This window comes from Thamnophis elegans, chromosome 15 (genome assembly GCF_009769535.1).
Source record: "Thamnophis elegans isolate rThaEle1 chromosome 15, rThaEle1.pri, whole genome shotgun sequence".
NCBI classification, from domain to species: Eukaryota; Metazoa; Chordata; class Lepidosauria; order Squamata; family Colubridae; genus Thamnophis; species Thamnophis elegans.
This window is the reverse complement of record NC_045555.1, coordinates 13,090,901-13,116,549: the sequence shown is the minus strand read 5'-3', so window position 1 is coordinate 13,116,549 and position 25,649 is coordinate 13,090,901. Positions and strand designations below refer to the sequence as shown.

The window sequence follows — 25,649 nt, the reverse complement described above, 5'->3', positions numbered from 1 at the left end:
GAAAATGGTTAGCAAAGGAGGAAGGGAAAGGATTTATCAGTAGAATAAAATGAAACGTGTTAACATTGTTAATGGTGTATAGTTAATTAAGATGTGAATAAATTATATTAACATTATTAATTGTGGATAACTAAGTGAAATGCTCATTATATAAAAAATTGAATTTGAGGATATATGCTATGGTAAAATAGAATAACAGTTGGAAATGAAATGATAAATTTGGTTAACTTTGAAGGGGCAAATGATGATACTGTTTCTGTATTAAGAAGAAATTAAGCTTAAGATGGAAAATATGGAAAGAAAATAATATGGCTGAAATCAGAAATGGAAATATTATGTAAATCATGAATATGAGAGGATGTTAAAGGGGAGAGCCTGGACAACACTTTGTTTATAAAAAGAAGTTAAAATTTGTAAAAAAAAAAAAAAAAGAACGAGGCCTCGCTTACTAATATTTCTCAATGTTCATAACAGAATTTAGAGAGATGAGGGCTAGTTTGGCTAGGCCCTCGGAAGCAAAGCAAAGGCAAACCACTCCCGTAACACCTTCACAGGAAACCGCAGGCCCTTGTGGTAAGCAAGGAGCCAGTGACACACACACAAAATATTGATGATGAACGTGGACGCCTTGAATAATCAGTTACGGAACTTGAAGTCGAGCGAGGGGCCCCTTTGCACCGGCTCCCAACATAAAAGCCAACAGAGTCGGAAGGGACCTTGCAGGTTATCTAGTCCAACCCCGTCCCCCCCCCCCCGCCCAGGCAGGACACCCTTACACCTGCCTCTCCCTAGGATCGGAACGAAGTTGCTTTCTTGGCGAGTCGGTCATTTGTGTTTCTTCTTGAGACTGGGTCCCTGGAGAGGCTGTTTTCGGATGAACGCCCTCCGCGCCCTTCCCGACCTCCGGAGGCGTTTTCTAAGCAAGCCGAAAGGGCTGCTTGAAGAACTAAACCGAGGTTTGACTCCGTTTCACCGGAGGGTCTCGCTCTTTTTTAAGCGAAACCGCCGTTATTCGAGGCTGGTTCGCCTGCATTTGCCGCCCCCTCCCTCCCTCCCTCCCTTCCCCCCGAGCCCCGTCAGCCCGGTGCTTCTTCTAAAGTGGGCCCGGAGCGCAGTTGGGCTATTTCTCCACCTTCGCTCCCAAATTCCCGCCAAGACTCTCCGGACGCCTCTCCGACCCTCTCCTGAGGCAAAGGCGGGGCTCCTTCGGCCTGCACGCTTATAGCTCCGCCCCTCCTCAGGTAGACAGGGCTTGCCTGGAGAGGCTCGTCTAAAGCTGCTGGCTGAGATTAGGAGGCGCGCCCGAGAGTGAGTGAGGGGGGGGGGGAGAGTTCCTGCTTCGTGGCCCCGGCCGGCCTCCGGGGGGTGCTCTTCGGTCGCTCTTCCGCCTTGCCCCCGAGTCTTGCTGCGGGGCGACCAAAGAAGCACGTTTTCCAGCACTTGGGAAAGACCGCCCCACCTCCCACGCCCCTCGCCCGTCTCCTTCGGTCGGACAAGCCCGCGTGTCATCGCGCAGCACCGGAGCGCGCGCCCTCTGCGTGGAATCCCCCACCCGGGTTTCTCCCCCCCCTTTTTTTTTGTTAGGGACGGAATGGAGGCGTCCGCCAAGTGGTGGCTGCTGGTCCAGCTGGGGCTGCTTCTGACTCGCCTTCCAGGTAAGGGCCGGCGGGGGGGGGTCGCCATCTCCCGTAGGACCTATCCCCCCCCCGCTCTTGCCTTTCCTTCTGCTTGCTCCATTCCAGCGGAGGCTGAGCCCGCCTCTTATTTGGACCTCCTGCATCCCCCCCCCCAAACGGAGCACCCCATTTCAAGCAATGAGAGGCACCAAGCAGGGCAGGGTTGCAAACACCCCCCCCCCCTTCCCCCAAGGCTGTAAGCGAAAGCTGCTCTCCAGCGTCCCGTCCCTGCTTTGCCTTCCCGGAGCCATCTCGGTGGAGGTCCTTTTTGGCTTTAACGCAAAGCCTTGAGGGGGGGAACAGGGCGCGCCCAGGCACCTGTCTCGGCCTCTGCCCCTGAATCAGGAACGCTGGAGAAGGGGGCGCAGATCGCTGGCTTTTTAAAAGCAACTTTTTGGAAGGAATACGGATGGGGCGAGTACTGAAGGCATCCCGCCCGGCTGAAATCACTAAAAAAACAAACCATTTTTTAAAATCCCATTTTTAAGGAGGTGAGCAGATCTAATGCTCCTTCCGACTCCCCACAAGAACAGCACTGTGAAGTGGGCTGGGAAGAGAGAGAGGGAGAGAGGGTGGGAGGAAGAAAGTTAGGGAAGGAAGGAAGGAAAGGAAGGAAGGAAAGAAAGAGGGAAGGAAAGAAGGAAGGAAGGAAAAGAGGAAGGAAAGAAGGGAAAAAAGAGTGACTGGCCTCATTTCATCCAAGCAGGTTTTCATGCCTAAAATGGGACTAGAAACTCCTGATTTCTTGTCTGGTGCCTGAACCACAACTAGGCAAACTGGCTCTCTTATCCATATTTGATCTACTGTGACCAAATATCTTCCAAATCATGCCAGGAAAGCAGCTCAGCACAGCTGCATTGAGCAACAGGAATTATTTTTAAGGCTGTGTAGTTTCTCCTTTTGCAAAACTAGCAGATTAAACAGCAAACACCACAAGATTGCAAGTAACTTCTAAAACTTCTCCTCAAATAGCAGTTATCTGAAACTACCCAGTGAACAGAGTTGGGTGTTAATATGATTGTATCTCTGTATAAAGCCATGAATTTGTTATAGAAGGTCATAGACAAATAGCTGTCCTTTGGGGTCATTACAGGTGTCTGCAATAGAAGAACATGGGTGTTTTCTGATACGGAAGCATTTTGTATAAAATACAGTGCAACATTGGCTAATAAACAATAGCTCCAAACTTAGTTTTAAATTCATACATTTAAATTCATTGCTATTTTCACATACTATGTGAACAAGACAGTTTTTATATTCTAACACTTCAGGATACAGTGTTAAGCTTATTGCATTGGGAGATTTTGTACAACATTTACTTAAAATATTTAAGAAAAAAATGGTTGGATACTTTGTTGTTTAGAATGCAAGACAAGCACACTTCTATTTTAAGGGACTGGGATTATTTCCATATACTGTACAGCTAGTCCTTGATTTACAACCACAATTGACCCTAAAATTTCCATTGCTAAGCAAGACGGTTCCTCATTTCATGAACTTTCTTTCCACAGTTGTTAAGTGAGTCATTGCAATTGTTAAGTGAACCATTCAGTCATTAAGCAAGTTTGGCTTTTCCCAGTCACTTTGCTTGTTGGAAACCATCTGGGAAAGTGACAAATGGTGATCACATAATCCTGGATACTGCAACTATCATGAACACATGCCAGGTGCCAAGCAAATTTTGACCATGTGGTCATGAGGATGGTACAGTAGTCATAAAGGAGAAAAACAGTCACAAGTCAGAAGAGCAACAAAGATGATTAGGGGACTGGAGGCCAAAACATATGAGGAACTGTTTCTGAAACTAGGTATGTCTAGTTTAATGAAAAGAAGGACTAGGAGAGACATGATAGCAGTGTTCCAATATGTCAGGGGTTGCCACAAAGAAGAGGGAGTTAAACTATTCTCTAAGGCACATGAGGGTAGAACACGAAGCAATGGGTGGAAACTAATCAAGGAGAGAAGTTGTGAATGTTCCAACACTGGAAGTTTTTAAAAAGATGTTGGATAACCATTTGTCTGAAATGGTGTAGGATTTCCTTCCTAAGCAGGGGGTTGGACTAGAAGACCTCCAAGGTGCCTTCCAACTCTGTTATTCTATTCTAACATATACTGTTTTAAAGAAGCACAGAGGGAACAATCCTCCAGGCTTCAGTTATGTTGCACTGTAAAGGGCTTCTGGTCCATTTAAGTGATCACTCTTCCTTTTCAGTTTGTCAGCTTTTAATACTTTGGTTTTATTAAATGAATGTTAGCATTCAGAAGGTGCCTTCACTATGTCCATCTGCCCTCTCCCCATCAAAGTTGTGCTCTCCAGGAAATAATTTTACGGGCCTGGGAGGCTTTTAGCATTTTCCATTAGAAAGCAGTAAGCCTTGTCTCAAAATTTGATCTATACAATGTAGATTGTTTTCGGCTTTGTGTGATTTGATTGAGACTCTTTATCAATTGCAGATTGTAAGCAATAGTTTCTTTCATCACACCAAAGCCAAAGCAAAGAAACCACATTTTTTTTTTTTTTTTTTTTTTTTTTTTTTTAAAAATATATTTTATTCATTTTCACATTCCATTTTGCAATCACTTATATACAGGGTATTTGCTATAAGAAAAGAAAAAGATAAAAAAGGAAAACACAACTCATCATTCACAACCCCACCTGACACTTCCATCCTCCATACACCCCATCTACCCCCTCCAACTTTCCTTTCTCCCTCTAACACTCCCCTCCTACTTCCCTTTCCCCTCAAACCTTCCTTCTCCCCTTACTCCCAACACGCCCTCCTTACATTCCCCTTACTCCTTCCTTACTCCTCCCTCTTCTTTCCCTCTACCTCCCTCCTTGGTGTATGCCTTTATTCAAGTGTTGTTTAATCTGATAAAAAGTAAAATAAACCAAGGAAAAAAAAATATAAAGAAAGAAAAGAGAAAGAAAAAAAAAACAAAAAAGGAAAAAAAACAACAACCGTATATAAGTACATTCTTGTTCTTATTGAGACTATGTTAACACCCACCCACCCACCCCCCATGAATCCCCATCCCTAATCCCCCCGACTTCCCAGGGCCCACACCTGGCACTGCCTTCTGTCTAAAGTATCTTGTATACGTATGGATTAAAAATAAAAGTAAAGAAAAGCAAAGAAACCACATTGATGAACCATAATACATAAAACTTTTGCTTACCACCAGAGCCCCTGAGAAGGATTAATTACTGATCTCTATTAATTCTGAAATGTTTATTAAAAAGTCCTGCATTCAGAAGGCATACATCTTTAGTAGAAGTCTATTTGTCTCTTTCCATAATGCCTAAGAGGGGAAACCAGGGGAGGGATGCAACCACTCAATGAAATAATTCTTCTTGTAAAAAGCAAAAAATTACAAACATTCTGTGTGATTTTTTTTTACAGTTTTAAGTTTGTAGAATTTTGAAAGTAGGTTTTAATAAATTTCCTTATTTACATCTGAAGAACTCTAAAATTAATAGCTTAAAGATTCTCAAAATGTAGGAAAACGGAAATGGAAAGTACCTAAATTCAGGAAAAAAGGTGAGGAACTTGTGTGAGGTGGAAAAAAACACATTCAGCCTCTTCTCTTGTTTTTATAGAATTTTGTAGTCACATGAACTAGAAGACCTTTTAGAGAAAGGCAGTTGTTTCATGAATCATGAATATATAATAATTACCTAGAGGGAAATTAAACATAAGTTCTTCAATATGAGACTTTGTTATAGAACAATAGGTGAACAATATAGACCAGTGACTCAGGGGTGAAATCAACTTACCTTTGCTACCGGGTCGCAAATGTGAGCCCACATGCCACCTCTACGCATGCACAGGACCTTCCACACATGCGCAGAGTGACAAAAATGGGATGTGATGATGTCCGGGTGAGTGGATGGAGCCTCCTGCTGCCACCACTACCAGTTTGCCCAAATCGGATAGAACTGGCTGAATTGCACAACTGCAGTGGCCCTCAATCTTTTGGGTACCAGGGACCAGTTACATGGAGAAAGGTATTTCTGTGGACCAGAGGGGATGTGGTTTTGTGTGCTGCCTGCGTGCCGTGGATGGGGATTTGCTTGTTTGTGCGGACCCCTGATATAGACCACTATTGGATGAATTTGGGAGTTGTGGAAAAAAAGTGAATGAAGATCTGGAGAACTGCAATGTCCTTTTAAAAATTAAACTTTCACTTAGGAGGCCAACAGTGTATCCAGTGATGGAACACAACATACTGTAGTAATATTTTAAAATCAATTAGTAGGGCAGTTGTAAATAACCACAAAATTAATGATCTGAAGATGGGTTGCAAGTAGATTGAGCAACTTATATTGCCTTATCCTAAATTCCTCAGCAGTCTCCTCTAAACAGAAGTTTGAAACATAAGGAATTGCTAACACTATCTGTTTGAAGGGTCCCATAAGTTCATGGAAGATTGACCAAGAAGACTACAATATATCATTTGTTAAATTTTCCTCATTGCCCTATTTTGTTATGAGAACAAGATGTACATAAGTATATGAGATTAGCTCCACCTTGTTTAAAAAGACACTCATATTAATAACAGCATCACTTACCTCAGACTGAAAATAAAGGAGAGCAGGATGTGCTTCTTTTAATGAAAACATATAGGGTTGTTAACATCAACAGACTTCTCACATTTTATAAAAAGTGTTTAAGAAGTTGTTGACAAAGTCAATATGCTTTTAAAAAATTGATTTTAAAAGAATGAATGAAAGTGGGTTTTTTTGGGGGGGGGGGAGCTAAATATAAGGATGGACATTGTTCCTATTTTGCCCTGATTCAACAGCCACTGCTAGTGTATAGAGCAGGGGTATCAAACTTGATTTCATTGAGGGGCGCATCAGGGTTGTGTTTGATCTTGAGGGGCCAGGGTATGTGTGGCCAGCAACTGTGGTAGCCCGAGCACTCTGCCAGCAAAAATAGACTCCTGAGCTCCATTTTCGGCTGGGACAGCCTCCTGCAACCCTCTGCCAGTGAAAACGGAACTTGGCAGGGCTGTGTGTGGCCCTCCCAGCTCTGTTTTTGCTGGCAAAGGCATCGTGGGCCAGTCCTTCACTGTTTTCAGGGCAGCGTTTCATGAAAACGGGCCCATTTCCCCCCGCAAAAAGGCATGAATAGCCTTGGGAGGGCTTGCAGAGTGCTCTTGGGCGGGTGGTGGGCAGAAAACGAGCAAAAGATGGCCCATTTTTCACAAAACGGGCCCATTTTTGTCAAAAAAATTGCATGCATAGCCTTATGGAGGCTTATAGAGTGCTGCTGGGGGCTGGGGGGAGGGAAACGGCCCATTTTTTGCTCACTACTGCCCTCCCTAGCCCCCAGAAGCTCTCTGAAAGCCTCCATAAGAGTATACACAGCCATTTTGGTGAAGGGGCGGGGCTTCAGGAGGTAAAAAAATACTGTATTCGGTGTATAAGACGCACCCAGATTTTCAGCTTCTTTTTTTAGGAAAAAAGGTGCGTCTTATACTCCAAAAATGCAGTAGTTACACAAAGTTTAGAGGAGATAAATATGATATTAATGTAGAGAGGCTGCTAAAAGTAGTCCTCAACCTACATCCATTTATTTAGTGATCATTCAAAGTTACAAAGGCGCTGAAAGAAATGAAAACCATTGCCACATTCCCCGGTCACATGATCAAAATTTGGTTGCTTGGCAACTGGCCTCTATTTATCATAGTTGCAGTGGTCCTAGAGCCATGTGATTGCCATTAGCAACCTTCTCAGATAACTTCTGGCAAGCAAAGTCAATGGAGGAAACTAGATTCACCTAAGAACTGCATGATTCACTTAACAATCACAGCAAAAGTTTAAAATCTTTGTATTGATTTAATTAGATTACATTAAAAATATTTCATTACAAAGGGCAATGTCACTATCCTGTATTAACTTCACCTCAGTATTTTGTCTGCAAGTTTCATGGGTGTCACTCAGATTGAAAGTGAGCAGGGTGTGAAGGAAAGTCTACCATAGTTCTGAGTGAAGGTTGGCGATTTCAATGGAAGATCCAGAAAAGGAAAGTGTAATTATTGTAGTGGGTTTGATAGAGTCCAAGGAATTGGCAGTTTGACCTGGAGAAGGCAATTTCTTTATAACTTCACATGTAGGTGCAACAATGGTGGAGCTGCAGCTATTAAATGTTAGTTCTAAAAAGTGTGGAGCAGTGTTTCTCAACCTTGGCAACTTGAAGATGTCCGGATTTCAATTCCCAGAATTCCCCAGCCAGCATTTGCTGGCTGGGGAATTCTGGGAGTTGAAGTCCGGACATCTTCAAGTTGCCAAGGTTGAGAAACACTGGTGTGGAGTCTTGCTCTATGGACTTACAAGGATAGTTGTGCATGGAAAGCTATTCAAGCTAAATTCTTAAGATTTCTAGAGGTTCTCCATTTTGTTGCTAATGTACTACTAATGTTAAACTTTAGCTGTATTTCATTTGAGTTCAGTTGCCATTCTGCTGGTCAAAATATTGGCTTCAATAAATTTGTGGATGGGGGAAAAATGTCCAACTAATATTCCTTCCTTCTATGTGTATACTAGGCTTGGATGAAGCCTGGAGTGAAATCAGGCTAGGAATTTTAGATTTACAAAGAAATAGAACTCACAGACCATGTTTATGCAATAATTAGTGTTCATACCCTCCCTTTATTATGCAATATATAACAGAAGTACACCCCCTCACATTTTGTAAATATGTAAGTATATCTTTTCATGTGACAATACTGAAGAAATGATACTTGGCTACAATGTAAAGTAGTGAATATACAGCTTGTATACTGTAACAGTGTCAATGTGCTGTCCCCTCAAAATAACGCAACACCTCCAAAACTACCACTGCCTTGCTAAAGAAGCTGAGGGTAAATGTGATGGACTGGCCCAGCATGTCTCCAGACCTAAACCCTACTGAGCAACTGTGGGGCATCCTGAAATGGAAGGTGGAGGCCCGTAAGGTCTCTAACATCCACCAGCTCGTGACATTGTCATGGAGGAGTGGAAGATGTTTGAATGTTGAATGTTTGAATGTTTATTTCATTTGTATGCTGCCCTTTCCCCCCGAAGGGGGACTCAGGGCGGCTCACAACTCAAACCAGGGAAGGGGGATACAGACAAATTAACAACAACACAAAACAATACATAATTTAAAACACACAACAATCATACCATTCGAGATAGGGGCAACGGTTCTTTAGCCCCAGGCCTGTCAGAACAGCCAGGTTTTAAGGGCTTTGCGGAAGGCCTGGAGGGTGGTGAGGGTGCGAATCTCCACGGGGAGTTCGTTCCAGAGGGTTGGAGCAGCCAGAGAGAAGGCTCTCCTCCGGGTAGTCGCCAGTCGAAGATGACTCCAGTGGCAACCTGTGAAGCTCTGGTGAACTCTATGCCCAAGAGAGTTAAGGCAGTGCTGGAAAATAATGGTGGCCACACAAAATATTGACGCTTTTAGCCCCATTTGGACATTATCACCTCGGGGTGTACTCACTCTTGTTGGAAGCAGTTTAGACATTAATGGCTATGTTTTGCATTATTTTGAGGGGACAGCACATTTACACTGTTGTACAAACTGTGTACTTACTATTTTACATTGTAGTCATGTGTCATTTCTTAAGTGTTGTCACATGAAAAGATATACTAAGTTTCTATTTAGTTTCTGGCTTTTAGACAGAATCTAGTCTTTGTGCTAGAGTCAGATTTTTTTTTTTTACTTTGGTTTTACTGATTTATTTGTCATCATAGACATGACTACTATTTACTAAGTATGTGAAAGTAAAAAGTTGTAATTCTATTTTGTGTTTTACTGAGCTGAAAAAAAATGGAAGTGCTTCCCCCCCTTTATTGTACACCCCTCTTCCCCTTTTCTTTTCCTTCTCCATTTCCCCCATTATCTTTATTTTCATTTATATCTTATGCTATGATAATCTGAATAAAAATTGCATGCACACACAAACACTAAGTACAGCATTAGCAAAGGCTTTTTAGCAATATGACCTCATGTGATGAGACAAGCATATGTTATTTAGCCAGGCTCTGGGTAGGTAGTTTATATCAAAAGAAAAAAAAAGGAAGAAAACCTGCGCAGATAAACAAGGGGATTTTGAAATGTACAATACATATTCAGCATTTCTACAAGTGGAAGTGGTAAATCCTCCCCGGAATATTTTGTTTGAATAACAGTATGCTCCTCTTGATCCACCTCTTCCTTTTTATCCATATTTGATTGCATGCGCTGAATTGTAACTACAGTTTATCAGATAAAAATGCTAAGTAAGTGATTCCCTCCATTGGCATGGAAAAAAAGAATTAGAGGCAAAATTAGAAGTGTTGATCAGAGAAAAATATCTATCTAGTTTTGATTCTGTCTAGAAGCCAGAATCTAGTCTTTGTGCTAGTGACAGAAAAAAATGTTTTGACTTGAGTTTTGCTGATTAATTTGTCATCATAGAAATGACTACTATTTACTAAGTATGTGAAAGTAAAAAGTTGTAATTCTAGTTTGTATTTTACTGAGCTGAAAAAAATGGAAGTACCGGTAAATGCTTTTTGTTTTTTGCTTTTTATCCTACACCGCTCTTCCCCCTTTCTTTTCCTTCTTCATTTCCCCATTATTTTTATTTTCATTTGTGTTTTATACTATGATAATCTGAATCTCTCTCTCTCTCTCTCTCTCTCTCTCTCTCTCTCACACACACACACACACACACACACACAGAGAGAGAATAAATACAGCATTAGCAAATGCTTTTAGCAATATGGCCTCATGTGATGAGATAAACACTGGGTTAGGAAGTTTATATCAAGAGACAAAAAAGGAAGAAAACTGTGCACTGATATACAAGAAGGTGATTTTGGAATGTTCAGTACATATTCAGCATTTCTACAAGTGGAAGTGGTAAATCCTGCCCAGAATATTTTGTTTGAATAACAGTATGCTCCTCTTGATCCACCTCTTCCTTTTTATTCATATTTGATTGCATGTGCTGAATTGTGTCCATCAAAAATGCTAAATAAATAATTTACCCCATTGGTATTGAAAAAATGACTACTCCCCCACCCCTAGAAAAGCTATGATTAAGCTAAAGTAAAATATTAAGAGCACAGAAAGTAGGATTTCAATGAAGTTATAATTATTTCACTCAAAACAGGAGCTAGGATGAAGTTAAATTTATTTGAATAGTATTGCATTATTTGGTATAACGTTGACATTCTGTTTCCTTCTCTACACAGGGCATTCTGTAGCTTTCGAAACCATTACCCCTTATTCGCTCTATGTGTGCCCTGAAGGTCAAAATCTCACTTTGACTTGTAAAATCAGTGGGGTTGTCGCCAATCACCATAATTTCCTCGCCGTTTGGTACTTCAGCAACAAAGACGACCGTAGCTGTTCCCAAGGAAAGCACATCCACAACATCACTGCTAAGCAACTTCATCATGAAGCCGAGACGCATCATAGGCAGCTTCATGGGAATGTCACTGCTGAAAAATATCCCCACGGGCATCAAGTCAACTATTACGGATTGGAATTCTTTTCAAATCATCATGATACTTTCCATGTTTTTATAGCAAATCTTACTCTACAGGACAGAGGATACTACTGTTGTTATATAATAGAGACTATGATAGAAAAAAAGAAGCCACATATCTTGCACCGTTCTCATGGTTTCATGGAACTTCGTATACAGAAAGGTACATCATTATGCACAAATCAGTTCTAATTAAAATTAAGTTATCTGTATTTCCACATTCTCCTAGGAATGTCTATAAGGTGAGATGAATTGGTCTCAGTGAAATTCCAAGAAAAGAAAGAATGTTAAAGATGGAGTTATAGGGGACAGCTTCTTTCCTTTCTGTATAAAAAAACAGGTTTACTAATAACAAAAATAGATTCTCTTTCTTAACAGTTTTTAAAAAGTTGCTGCACAGAGGTGAGAAACATTTTCTCTTTGATCTGGAACTTGATGCTACACCTGAATAGTAATAGCACTTAGATTTATATACCACTTTACAGTGCTTTGCAGCCCTCTCTAAGTGGTTTACAGAGTCAGCCTCTTGCCTCCAACAATCTGGGTCCTCATTTTACCCACCTTGGAAGGGTAGAAGGCTGAGTCAACCTTGAGCCTGGCGAGAATCGATCTGCCAAATTGCAGGCAGTCGGCAGTCAATAGAAGTAGCCTGCAGTACTGCACTCTAACCACTGCGCCACAGTGGCTCATTAATTGGGCAAAATAAATAGGATTGTAGGCATCTGTTTCAGAGGTGGTATTCAGCAGGTTCTGATCAGTTCTGGAGAACCAGTAGTAGAAATTTTGAGTAGCTCAGAGAACCGGTAAATACCACCTCTGACTGGCCCCACCCGCATCTAATTTTCTGCCTCCCGAATCCCAGCTGATCAGGCGAAATGGGGATTTTGTAGTAACCTTCCCCTGGAGGGAGGTGGGAATGGAGATTTTACAGTATTTTCCCCATGCCACACCCACCAAACCACGCCCACAGAACCAGCAGTAATTTTTTAAAATCCTACTACTGATCTGTTTGCTTGAAATTATGATTCATATCCCATTTTCTGATGAGAACTGACCTGAAAAATATCAGATCAAATAGTCTCTTTATGTTTTGATGTATGTATTTATTAAATTTATATCCCTATGACATTATCAAGTCACTTTAGTCACCTTTATTCAACATGCAACTTTCAAAATTGAAATGTCCATTTCTTTTTGAGTAGTGAAGAATTAGAATTTACCAGTAGCCAAATAGGAATGCTTTTTTCTAGAAATTATGATTATCAAATCTCCCACACAAGTTAAGGGAAGTTAATTATATTATTATCGTCAGTAACCAAAACTGAGTACAATTTAAAGAAAAACTGAATTTTAAAAATAGAATTGGATGCTTTAAAATATACAGAATTCCTTGACTAATCACATGTTATTACTGACATAAATTTGATTTAAGCCAGATTTTTCTATTCCATCGACAATGGGAAAAATCTAGTCCTCGTTGTATCTCCCCCCCCCACCAGTCCTTTTTCTTTTTAAGGTGATTAATAATGTCTATTTGCAATTTTTGCATTTGTAAAGTAATAATGTAATGTACAATGCAGTTGAAAGGAACAGATCAATTTACAAGGTTTGTAGCACAGCCCTCTGATGTACATATCTTTGAACTATGTTTTCAACTAATTTAACAACCGGTTCTCTGCTCTAATGACCAGCTGGGTAGTCATGGCTAGGTGGTCATGTGACTGGATGGGTGTGGCCAACTCAACATCACTCATGTTGATGGACGCTTCGCTGTTACAATGTAATAAGTGTTAACCGGAGAGGTGGTTTCTGTAAGCAGAAGCTAGAAGCAACACCAGAATGTTTCCTTCCTGCCTTCCTTACAGGATTAGCTCTGTAAAGTGGGAGAAAAAACAAAAGAAGATTTCTTCCAACAACTGGTTCTCTGAACTGCTTAGGAAGTTAACAGCCGGTTCTCCCGAATAGATGCAAACTGGTTGAATCCCACCACTAACTAAGTGGGGCATGCCGTAACAGCTTTGTCTGGGATAGGAATATTATAATTAAATAGGTTTTTAAAGATTTATTAATGAATGAGAATTTCATTTAATGTTTATTTAATATGCCATCCAAGAAACTAACATTTTACTACTGTTTTTTTTAAATTCACAGGAAATAGATCATTTACAAACTGTACATTTCATCTTGATGACAATACGGAAAGTAAGACTACTTTACCATACACGCATAATTGCATTTTTTCCCCAAGAAGCTGATTATTTTTTCAAGTATAAATCTGTGAAATTTGACATTCTAGCTACAGGGTTTGGACTTCAATCTTTTGTTCTTAGATTCTGTCTCCTTATATTAACTCTCAATTTCACCCTGTCTAATCTCCTCCTAATTATTTTCCCCAATTTTGAAACCCATCATCTTAAAAACATAAATTATCTTCCTATTTACAATGATTTCCAAGCTTTTCTTCTGAATCTCCACTGATTCTTTCCTATCTCATTCTTCATTATATCTTTGATAATCTTTAGCTTCTACACCTGAATAATCCACATCTAATGTAAGCTGATGATATTTAATGTCAACAGGGACCAAAAATCAATAGTCTGAATTATTTATGTTGCTTTAAGTATTGTTAGTGTTCTTTCTTAATTAAAACAAGTATTTTTTTAAAAAAAATCCAAAGACAAAGTGAGAGATAGTAATTCATTGGAGCAATTGAGAGTGTTACAATTTCTCAAAGGGAATTAGTGTTTTTATTTCCTAGGAGGGGCTGATTTGCAAATCTGACATGTTTATCATCTAAGAAACCATCCAATCATCTTGTTCAGCAAGATACCCAATTGTGTGTGGCAGACCAGAGTCAGTCTTGAGTGAGATCTGTTTTTGGTAGGAAGGAAAACTTTGTTTGAGTGACAGGAGAATAGAAGTGGCTGGTGTTTCTACAGCTAGTCCTTGACTTATGACCATAATTGAGCCCAACATTTCTGTTCCTAAGTGAGACAGTTGTTAAGTTTAACTTTGCCCTTTCTTGCTACAGTTGTTAAGTGAATCACTGTGGTTGTTAAATTAGTAACATGGTTGTTAAGTGATTGTGGCTTCCCCATTGACTTTGCTTGTCAAAAGTCACAAAAGATGATCACGTGACCTTGGGACACTACAACTGCCATAAATATGAACCAGTTGCCAAGCATCCAAATTTTGACAACGTGACCTTGGGGAATGCTGCAATAGTCATAAGTGTGAAAAATAGTCGTAAATCACTTTTTTCAGTGTTGTTGTAACTTTGAACAGTCATTAAACAAACAGTTGTAAATCGCGAACCAACTATATTGGCCTTATGTATGTTATATGTTATGTTAAAATTACCCATTTTAGATTTTAATCAACATTAACATTACCCATTTTAGATTTTAATCAACATTGAAGGCTAAAGTGTAGTATTGAGAGAAATCATCCATATAGGAATGTGATTAGGTAGGTAGGTGGGTGGGTGGGTGGGTGGGTGGGTGGGTGGGTGGGTGGGTGGGTGGATGGATGGATGGATGGATAGATAGATGATAGATAGATGATAGATAGATAGACAGACAGACAGACAGACAGACAGACAGACAGAGTTCTTATTGGTCAAGTGTGATTGGATACACAAGGAATTTGTCTTTGGTGCATATGCTTTCAATGTACACAAAGAAAAATAAAATAGAATATATTCATCAAGAATCATACACTTAGTGATAGTCATAGGTTACTAATAAGCAATCAAATCATACTAGGAAACAAATAAAACAATATAAATGATAAAGATACAAGCAACATGGTTATAGTCATAAATGGGAAGATAGGTACTAGGAACAATGAGAAGAATAATAGTATGTTTTCTAAGATGGCTGTAAACAATAAATAAAATATGTCACCTCGTTTCTTTCAAGTCTTCTGACTTATACTCGCTTATACAGTGGGCAGAAATTAAACACTGGAGTTTTTAGCATTAAAACTATTTCCGTTTTAAATTTACCGCAATGTAAAATGCTAATCAGCAGATAATCTTAAATATGGTTACTGAAGCAATAATAGGCTGCATTTGAATAGCTTGTTTGCACTAATTGCACTTCAGTTTAAAACCTAAAAATAATTTTAAAATAATGTTCACCTCCAAACATGAGAAGCTACATTAAAAGCTTCTGATTTCTACCCCAAGCTTATACTATAGAAAGAGATAAATAATTGATCAACTGTGTTTCCCCGAAAATAAGACAGCGTCTTATTTTCTTTTGACCTTTGAAATAAGCACTTGGCCTTATTTTCAGGGAGGTCTTATATTTGAGGTGCAGAAGGTGGCGAGGGTGGTCACCTCATGGCTGTTGTTGTGTTGCAATATTTTTAGGGAGGGCTTATTTTTTTGGGATGGCTTATTTTAGTGCATGAGTTCAAAAGCCCGATTGGGCTTATTATCTGGGGAAGTCTTATTTTGGGGGAAACAGGTTAATAAGTGTAGATTAATAATAGGTGGAAATTATTTCAATATCTTCACCAAGAATCTATTTGTTAATTAAATTTCTATCATAAAAACAGTGATCATTATTACCTGAGGATATTTAAAATGGTTTCCCTTTAAATAATGCAGTCTGAAATATGAAAATATTTATTTTTATTTGAAAAACAAACAAATGAAGGGAAATGAAAATGCTCACTTAGCAAGTGAGAGGTAATGTGCTGCATTTTCCAAAATATTTGAAGAACAAATGTTCTGTAAGCTAGAGGGACTATGAGTTCTGGTCCTACCTTAAGTGTGGAGCTTTGGGTCTAGTAACACTACCTCAATCTTAAGGAAAAAACCAAGACAAACAACTTCCACAGATGTTGCGAAGAAAACTGCAGCGTTGTTCATGTGGGTGTCAGGAGTCAAAACCGATTCAAAGACACAAATAAATCAGGTTTTGCAAATTAGTTGGACCCGGGGTGTGTGTGTAACCCTGTTTCCCTAAAAATAAGACCTTTGGGGCTTTTGAGCACATGCACTAAAATAACGTGCACTACCCTGTTCCCCTGAAAATAAGCCCCCTCCAAAAATATTGCAACAGAGTAGAAGCCATGAGGTGACCACGCTTGCCACCTCCTGCACCGCAAAAATAATAAGACCGCCCCCAAAATAAGGCCAAGCGCTTATTTCGGAGGTCAAAAGAAAATAAGACCCTGTTTTATTTTCAGGAAACATAGTTGCATTCAAGTTTACCCCATTAGCTTTCAATATTGGGTATGCTGATTGTATTCTAAAATATCTGGAGTCTCTGATTACTTTTTCCTATTAGAATGGCTCCTCATTCATTGGATGTATAAATCAAATTTTACAATGAGGAAATCTGTTTTATTTTACGGGATTCCCTTGAAATTGCAGACATTGCCACCTCAGTTATTAATTAGCAGAGAAAGAGGAAGAGTCAGTCAATAACTGCAACTCAGAAAATGAGGCCACGACTTCCAATGGGTAGAAAAATGTGCTTCCTTTCTGATTTCTATATTGTGGTTTTTCTTGTTATTTTTTTCAGCTACCATAGCAGTCACAATTGCAACAGTGGCTTGCATTATAGGCATTCTGTGTTTTCCTCTCATCCTACTTCTTATTTACAAGCAGAGGCAACTAATTACTAACAGGCGTAAGTATCTGGATTAATCCTGGTTTTTGCACCTACTTTGATTCTTTATTTCAGTATTCCACGAAGAGTGATAAAACTGCCTTTCCTCCCATTTATTGCCTGCATTTTTACATGAATGACATTTTATTTTTCATATTTGTAGTGCTGCCCATCTCACATGAAAATCAAAGAGGAAAGTATTAGGATCTCTAGTAGGAGGTTATGGGCTCCATCAATGAGAAATGATTTTTTGGGTGGATTCTTCGTTTATTTCTCCCCCCACCAATTGTTTTACTATATTGTAGGCCAGGGGTGGGTTCCGGCTTCTTCTACTCCTCCTTTGGTCAGGGACGTGCTTCAGGCACGTGCATGCGCAGAAGCAAAAAACAAGATGGCAGCCCCTATGGTGCCGCCAATAGAACCGGTTTGGGGGCATGTCCAGCTGAGTTACTTACTACCTACTTGGCCAAACCAGGCCAAACCGGTAGGAACCCACCTCTGTTGTAGGCAGAAGGAGAAGGCTAGAGGCTGGCTCAGGAATTCTGGGAGTTGAAGTCTACAGGTTGCCAATTTGCTCACCCTTTTCTATAGTTACTCATTCACACAAATAGGAAATTTCCATTACTGGGAAAACCTTTTTATGATGAAGCTCATTATTCTAAATCTGGATTTAGCTTGCTTTCATTTTTATATGCACCATTGAATGTCTACATACAGTATCTTGTGTTAAAGTAGCACAAGTAAGATGCTGATAAAATATATTAAGGTTAAATATTTGTGAATATTTTCTAGTCTTAAAATACACTGCAAAAGAGCTAAATTCTTTTGTGTTTACAGAAAACAAATTAAATATGAAACCACAGCATCCTGCCTAGAAAGATCTCTGTTTAGAAATCCATTAGTCAGGTGATAGTTACATTATTAAAACCAGTGGCACAGGGAGTAAAATAAATAAGATTTTCAAAGGTGAAAGAAATCTCTTGTACTGCTAAAAATAACCACTTATCTTCTGTTGATCAAATTTTGCTTCATACTGCTGTAAAACTATGATATATCATTTTAGTAATGTGTCAAAATGTCATGAAACAATCAGTATACCATCAACTAGATTCGTCTTTCCTAACTTGAAGTCCTCCAAATGTGTTGCATAACTCAAACCTGAGAACTTCAACACAGAGGTTCACACCTTCAGTGAACAATTCATTTAATCCAGCATGCCCTAAAGATAGCAGGTTAGGAAAGGTTCCTGTAAATATTGTTATATTTTTGATTGACTGAGAATAAACATAGAGTAATAGAGCCAAAGTGGACACCTACTTATCAGATTCATGTTAATAGGTGGCTGCTGGACTTCCATTTTATTGTTCCATGTCGATCTTTTCAACAGGGAATATGTGCAGACTTGTGTATACCTGTGAAACCTTCATCATTTAAAACTAGAGGGATAGTTTTGGATATGACTTAAATAGTACCATCTGTTCTTTGCAAATGAGAGGTTAGGTAATGCCGATCACTGTGTTGTAATGATTTGGCTATGTTTTAGCTTTAGTTTTATTCCAAAAATGCCTTTTACAGGAATATAAATGGGTGAAATAAAGGATTCGGCTCCTGAACACAATATAAATGGGTGAAATAAAGGGTTCAGCTCCTGAACCATTTGGGTCAAGTTTCTGCATGCCATATGAATGAGTACTTTTTACTTGTCTAGTTCAAATCACCAAGCCAACAAAGTGTTGGACCAAAGACAACGGAATTAGTTGCTTAGGAAAAGCAAATGCAAACAGTCTCTGCTGAGGAAATAGAAAAAGGTTTCATTCTCTTGAATGCATGATGGTACCCCTTAGCTATTGAACAAACCTCATGGTCAGAACGATTGTGTTTAATTTAAGGGACTGAACGATACTTAGGTTTTTCTGTGCTTGAAATATTGGGATCTGAAGGTAGTGAAGCAGGACTACCTACCTTTCCTGTAACAAAATTGCATTTGGTTTTGCAGGTGCTCACGAACTCGTAAGGCTGGATAGGTAAGCAAATACCTTTAATCATACCATATATTTGTTATTGAAAAACCACATTGTGGGTGATGCAATAAATGAAGCCTTGTAAAAAAAAGTAATCAAACCAATTTCAAAAGTCTCCTACTTATAAAAGTCTTTGGATGCATGTCTGGCAGGTCTGCTTTAAAGAGGGATTCAACAAGAAGATGCCACCGATAAAAACATACCAGCTGTGTGAAACGTATTTCTATTGGTGTTTGGCACAGAGCCGCTTCACATTTTTTAAGAATCCTGGCTTTCCAAAGGTTTTTCATCTAGGCCAGGGATGGCGAACCTTTTCGGCACCAAGTGCCGAAAAGGGAGCACATGGGGATGGCACCAAGTGTCAAAAAGGGAGCACTTCGTGCACGCTCGTCTTGACCGTGAACAGGGAGAGGAGCTGCACAGGGAGTATGCGCGCACCAAAAAATGAACTTCTGGTTTCCAGCACGTGCATGTGCGCTGTCCAGGAAGTCTTCCGGTTACTACCACGCATTCAAATGCACCGATCAGCTGGCTGGCATGCATGCTCATGCGGGAAAGCGGAAGACCAGCTCTTCTGGTTTCCGGCACTGCTGCACGCACAAAGCTGATCTTTATGTGCGCATGTATGCCAGAAGTGCAGAAGAGGAATGGGCAACACCACACGTGCCAGGCTCCATGTGCCACTTCAGGCACGCGTGCCATAGATTCGTCATCACAGATCTAGGCTAAGTTACTCCCTGAGATAGAATGAAATTTCCTTTTGAGTTGCACTGCTTCCTAGTGACTTCATAGACATGTCCATATCATACCTATTTTATAGCAACAGTTCAAACATGGTTTGTTACTAACTTAATACAAAAAGTTTTTTTCATCTGATTCTAGCATACAACACTTAATGTTTCCTGGAGAGTTCTCATCCAAATATTAATGAGATCTAGTTTTCAAGCCCAGATAAGGTCACCCAGATATTGACATCTCTTGAGACACTTCTTGAGAAACTCTGGGACTATGCCATTTTGAATGTGAAAAGTCAAGAGAGTGTCTTGAACTGAACTTGAAATTAGCTGGAAATCAATTTTCTTAAAATTGGCATTATTTGATCTATGAGTGCTTAGCAGTTGATGAAGGGAATGCTATGGGTTAGAAATCTCATCTCATAGCTTCAGGAAGAATGGTGATTTGGCAAGCAAGCTCTGTACTGTGCATTGGTAGGAGAACTCGGTTTCTCTTGCCTTCTAGTGCTCTTCAAGGAAAGCTGTCAAACCCATTAATTTTTTTTTCATCCCTTACATGGAAGAAAACCAAGATGATTGTAATGACTTGAAAAAGAGGGGATAGAAAACGGCTAAGAGTCAGCATTAGGATATAATGGCTGTCTAATTTTCTGCTGACATAATATCTTTAGCCCAGCAATTGGGGAAAACCCTAATTTGAATAAAGCAACATTCTCGGTGCATCAGACATCATGCAAAGCAGGCATGTTACTACAGAAGAAAAAAAAAAGCTCTGATTTACTTTTTGGCTTAGGCCTTCACTTCACCGGAGCCTGTCCGGTGTCCATTATCAGCTTTTTCTAGGCATGGTATGACATTATTAAAGCTTTTACTTGACCATTCTCTTTTTCAGGCCACAAAATAATAACAATAAAAAAAGACTATTGAGGGTGTCAGTATATAAAAAGTAAAGGTTTCCCTTATCCAGTCACATCCGACTCTGGAGGATGGTCCATCTCCATTTCTTAGCTGAGGGAGCCAATCTAAAGACACGTCTGTGGTCATGTGGCCAGCATGACTGTATGCTGAGGCATATGAAACGCTATTATCTTCCCGCCGAACTGCTACCTATTTATCTACTTGTATTTGCATGCTTTCAAAGTACTAGGTAGGCAGGAGCTGGTGGCGCTCACTCCATTTGTGCGGTGCTTGGGTCTCGAACCCGGGCTGTCCACAAGCCCAACAGCTGAGCCATCATGCCCCAAGGCAATGTACAAGCAGAGGGTTATTTTTTAGGGTATAAATTTAACAGAATATTAAAAATAGATTTCTAATTGGTTTCTATCTCGCCCATTTTCTGATCCCTCAACACATCTCCTATTGCAGCCCCCCCATCAATAGCACCATCAGAAATAAATGTTTATATTTATATTAATAGCTTTCCGACATATTGCTTTAAAGTGATTGGAATGCTAGGAATGTGAAAGGATGGGACTTGATTCTGATGAGATTATCTGACTTTGTCTTGCAGCAACGGCCATGGCATTGAGAATCCTGTCTTTGATGCTGTCTCTGACGTAGAGTCAGAATCAAGGATTAGGCCACAATTATCGTTTATGGCGAGCCGTCAGGCTTCAGAGTCAGACCGACACCTTCTCTCACAGCCAAATACCCCTCTCTCACCTCCAGCCCCGGGAGAATGTTTCTTCCCATCACTTGGTAAGTACTTCATTGCAGGGTGAGTGCATGCAAATGGCTACCAGCAAACATCTCTCTATCTACCCAGGTCTCTACCATTGCTGAAAAACTTTCTTGTTTGTTTCATTCATTCATTTGTTCATCCATCCATTCGTTCACCACTCATCTCACATAAGGGGACTCTGGATGGCTTACAGGGTTAAAACATATAAATTATAAAAAAATAATAAGAATCTTCTTTTCTTCCTAGCGTTATTCCCACGCTATGGCAGGGTCTGATTTATATATATGAATATAATGAATACTGAATAAAATACTGTAAAATACAAATTATGAATGTATGTATGTATGTATCTTATCTATGTATCTATCTATCTATCTATCTATCATCTATCCATCCATCCATCCATCCATCCATCCATCTATCTATCTATCTATCTATCTATCATCTATCTATCTATTTATCTAATGTCTGTGTCTGTGTTTGTGCATGTGCGTGTGTATGTGTATGTTCCAGCATAACTCTGGAATTCCTCGAGCAATTTCAACAAAACTTGGTACACAGATGACTTACTCTCTGGGAAAAGAATACCTTGGGGGTAAGACACCCCTAACATCCCTTGGTGTGTGTGTTCTGTTAAGATGTAGCCTGTTGTGCCTTAAAATGGCTTCTACTGTACTTCTACTGTACTGCTGAAAAATGGCTTCTAATGTACAGCACAGTGGAGTTGCCATGGTAACGGCTTCACAGTACTCCACAAGGGGGCTGCCTCTGGTAAGGGGGAAAATCTAACATTAGAAATTACGTTTGGTCTGGACATTTTCCCTCTATAAATAAATACCCGGACAATGCCAGGTTATCAGCTATAACTAAAAGATGGGGAGGGAGGGATTAGGATGGGCGGGGTGGGTGGGAGACTGGATCTATCAACCACTTCCAATGTGATGCTTCCCCCCCTTGCAGCCCCAGACCAACTGGCAGACAAAGATCAAGAGGGTGGGAGCCAACCTCGCTCTGCAGGGGCAACAAACTATTACAAAGGGGAGGATCCGTGGCAGAGAAGGCTCTGGTCATTTACTATGCATTGGATTAAAATTAAGAGACTAATATATTATTAATATTGTTTTTTAAAATACTGATTATCAGTATTTTAGTTTATTTTAAAGATTAGCATTATTTGTTTAAATTTAGAAGGGAGGTTGCGTTGTTATAGCTTCTAAAACTGCTTCTAAAACAATTTGTTTGAAATATTTTTGTTTTGTGTGACTTGTTTTTGCTACTCCCTTTTTCCTTCCGTTTTATGTTAATTTGTAGCTTAATGTTCAACTTTGAAATTTAATAAAGGTAACTGATATAAAAATAAAATACAGTCAGGCATCATGAATATGTAGAAGAGTGTCCTAAATCTGAAATATTTTGTGTCCCCAATTGGAGAAGAACCAAGTATATTTCTTGAAGTATATTTCTTTTCTTGAATTTAGAATGCATTTGATATCATTTCATAATATGATAAATAGGTTGGTTTGTAAGCCATTGGAAGACGGTATTACTTTTGCTTCTGCAAGTGACACCAGACAAAATAATTTTGTAGATTGACTGTGGATTCTGAGTCATTTAATGGGAAATGACCACTGCTCCCCTTTATTGGTGCCATTTCCCTCTTTACATTTAACAGTCAGGTGGGAAGAAATGGGCTAAGCAGCCTTCACATTTAAATAACTAATACACAACAAAATCTAGGTTGAATGTACTAATTCATATTGTTAATATTTTCCAGATCCTGTTCCTGATTCACCAAATTTAACAAAGGAACAGTCAAAGGAAGATGATGTATTCTGAATTTTTAACAGCAATATGAACAAGGCTTACTATTTGCTGCTTTAAAGGAGAAAGAGAGGCAGAGACAGAGGGAAACAAATGTGTGAAGTTTTTAGGAGACTGTTTCTAAAGTCTTGAAGGTTTTTTGACTGTCCTAATATTTCAATATATTGCTGTTCTCTGATTTCTGAAACAATTCAATGTGAAGAATATGAAGACAAGGAAATATTATTTTACTTTCCTGGAATTATGCAAACTTTTTGTTTTTTTACTTCACAGAAGTTATTGAGACATGTTTCTAATGTGTTGTATGGATTAATTAGATCAAGATCATCTTACATTTTGTTTAAACTGTAAGGGATTGTGAATAGCACCATCAAAAGCCTTGCTCTGCATTCAAAATGCCTTGGTTCCTAGAAACAGAAAATAATTTCCACATAAAGTATTTTTTTTACTTTGCATATGTATTCTTTAAACGATTGTATGTTTGCACATGTTTTAACATAGCGATAAGATGCTTTGCTTGTATCCTGTACTCAAAAAAACCAAACCCCCCAACTGAACTATCTCCATATTTCACTCTAATTCAATCTTTTCTATGCTCTCTTTTTATTTGCTAATGATTTAAGGCAATCTAGATGAAGGTTCTCAATTGCATAACTTACAAGTAAATATTATTTGTAAGAATATGTTGAAAATCATGAAGGATAATCATATTAGAACATAAAAAATGGATTTCCATTTAGCTCTGTTGAACGACAGTTTGCTTTTACAAGCTGTTTCAAAAGCATTTTAAAGAGGGTTTTGAAGAATATTATAGATTTGGTACATTTTGTTTAAATGATAACTCTTGTCATTTTGGTATCATTTATCTTGTGCTTTGTAAATGTTTATGCCTAAGTAGCCAGAGGAAATGCTTTAACTGAAAGATCTTCCCAGTTGTGCATTATAGAAATAATTCATGTTTGATATCTTTAAGTTAAACTGTCTGGAGAAAAATAATGTCTTTGATAGGGTAAAAAGTACAAGTAAATTTTTTTTCATAGAAAGAAATTGGCCAACAGCAATCGGTATTAAGAGTTGTTTAATTCTAGTTTTCAAACAAGAGAGGAGTCATTCTGTCTAGCTTCAGTATAAATCAACCTTTTGCAACATCAACAACTTTAAACCTTGTTGATTTTAATTCCCAGAATTCCCCAACCATCATGCCACCAAGTTGCTGATATTGAGATACACAACTCTTAATACAAGAAATTCCTATAAAGAATGAGTGATATTGTCAACAGATATTTTAAATGTGTCAGGGATTTCATAAACAAATAATAGCCAAGATCAGTCAAGTTAATTTTATACCTAAGCCTAAGAAGTGACTTATCTTTGTCTGGCAATAACATTACAACAAAGATAAATTACATAGTTAACTATTTGTAGCAGTTTCAAAGGCAGCTGCTTGATATTGCCTAAACTGTAGGGCAATTTCTTCCCCTTTTTTTTCTCTTGGTGAGGTATGATTCATTTTTCTCTTGAACAATTCTGTTTTTGAGAGAATTGTTGCAATGTCTTCTGTTGCTTTATGTACTCTGACAAGCTACACTTTATTAAAACTCATCCTTACTGAATGTAGAAAACATTCCTGAATTCTTTGTACCAAGTAAAGAATGAGATGTTGGGGCTGCTCACCATTAAAGATACGCTTTAGTAGTAATTTTTGCTTAAGAACAAAAATTAAAGGGAAAAAAGGGAGGCAAGCTAATTAATTATATGAAGAAATTGTATTCTTTTTAAGTTGTTCTGTTACTTCCTCCTGATTGGTGACTACTTATCCAGTGTACAAGCAAACTCTTCTGACTTGACCTCTGAACAGGTTCATTGTTTATTTTCTGTTGATTTGATACAATAAAAGTTTAATGTTAAAAGTTTAAAAAACTTTGTGCACCGAACTGGCAGTAATGCCTGTAGCAACTCACCCCTGTGTGAGTGACGTTGAGTTGGCCATGCCCACCCAGTCACATGACCGAGCCCCGCCTACCCAGCTGGTCATTAGAGCAGAGAACCAGTTGTTAAATTTGAAGAGCCGAGGTGGCGCAGTGGTTAAATGCAGCACTGCAGGCTACTGCTAGATCAGCAGTTCAGCGGTTCAAATCTCACCGGCTCAGGGTTGACTCAGCCTTCCATCCTTCCGAGGTGGGTAAAATGAGGACCCAGATTGTTGGGGGCAATATGCTGACTCTCTGTAAACCGCTTAGAGAGGGCTGAAAGCCCTATGAAGCGGTATATAAGTCTACTGCTATTGCTATCCCACCACTGTTCTGATCCCTCTTTTTATATATAATAAGAGAACTTGACAAGGGGGCAGGGGAAATGAGCAAGATTTATTTTCACTTACTTTGCTGGAGCTACATATCTGCATCTACCCTAAGAAATCAAATATGACACAAAATAAGAGAAACTATGAAGGCAATCCGGTATTTTGCATCAGATCTCTAAGAAGTGCTTTGGGTGTATAGGAGCCCAGAGTAGCATTTATGTGCAATCCCTTCAAACAATTGTAACTTTCTCCAGGTTTTACA

The 25,649-nt window shown here is 39.2% G+C and overlaps 2 protein-coding genes across 2 annotated transcripts in view; one reads left to right on the top strand and one right to left on the bottom strand.

Annotated features, from left to right (window-relative positions):
• The window catches only part of CDH23 (cadherin related 23), a 594,289-nt gene that overhangs the window by 84,538 nt on the left and 484,102 nt on the right, over positions 1-25,649 (bottom strand). The gene's annotated exons all lie outside the window — the stretch shown is intronic.
• On the top strand, positions 1,347-24,391 carry VSIR (V-set immunoregulatory receptor). The gene is made up of 7 exons (XM_032232180.1): positions 1,347-1,655; positions 10,909-11,367; positions 13,356-13,406; positions 16,742-16,849; positions 18,825-18,852; positions 21,094-21,281; positions 23,039-24,391. Exons 1-7 carry the CDS (start codon positions 1,592-1,594, stop codon positions 23,098-23,100), a joined length of 960 nt encoding a protein of 319 aa, XP_032088071.1. The 5' UTR covers positions 1,347-1,591; the 3' UTR covers positions 23,101-24,391.

Coding starts and splice junctions, on each gene's coding strand:
- VSIR (XM_032232180.1), top strand. CDS start 1,592: ATGGAGGCGTCCGCCAAGTGGTGGCTGCTGGTCCAGCTGGGGCTGCTT. Junction 11,368..13,355: donor GGAACTTCGTATACAGAAAG/GTACATCATTAT, acceptor TTAAATTCACAG/GAAATAGATCATTTACAAAC. Junction 16,850..18,824: donor GCAACTAATTACTAACAGGC/GTAAGTATCTGG, acceptor TTGGTTTTGCAG/GTGCTCACGAACTCGTAAGG.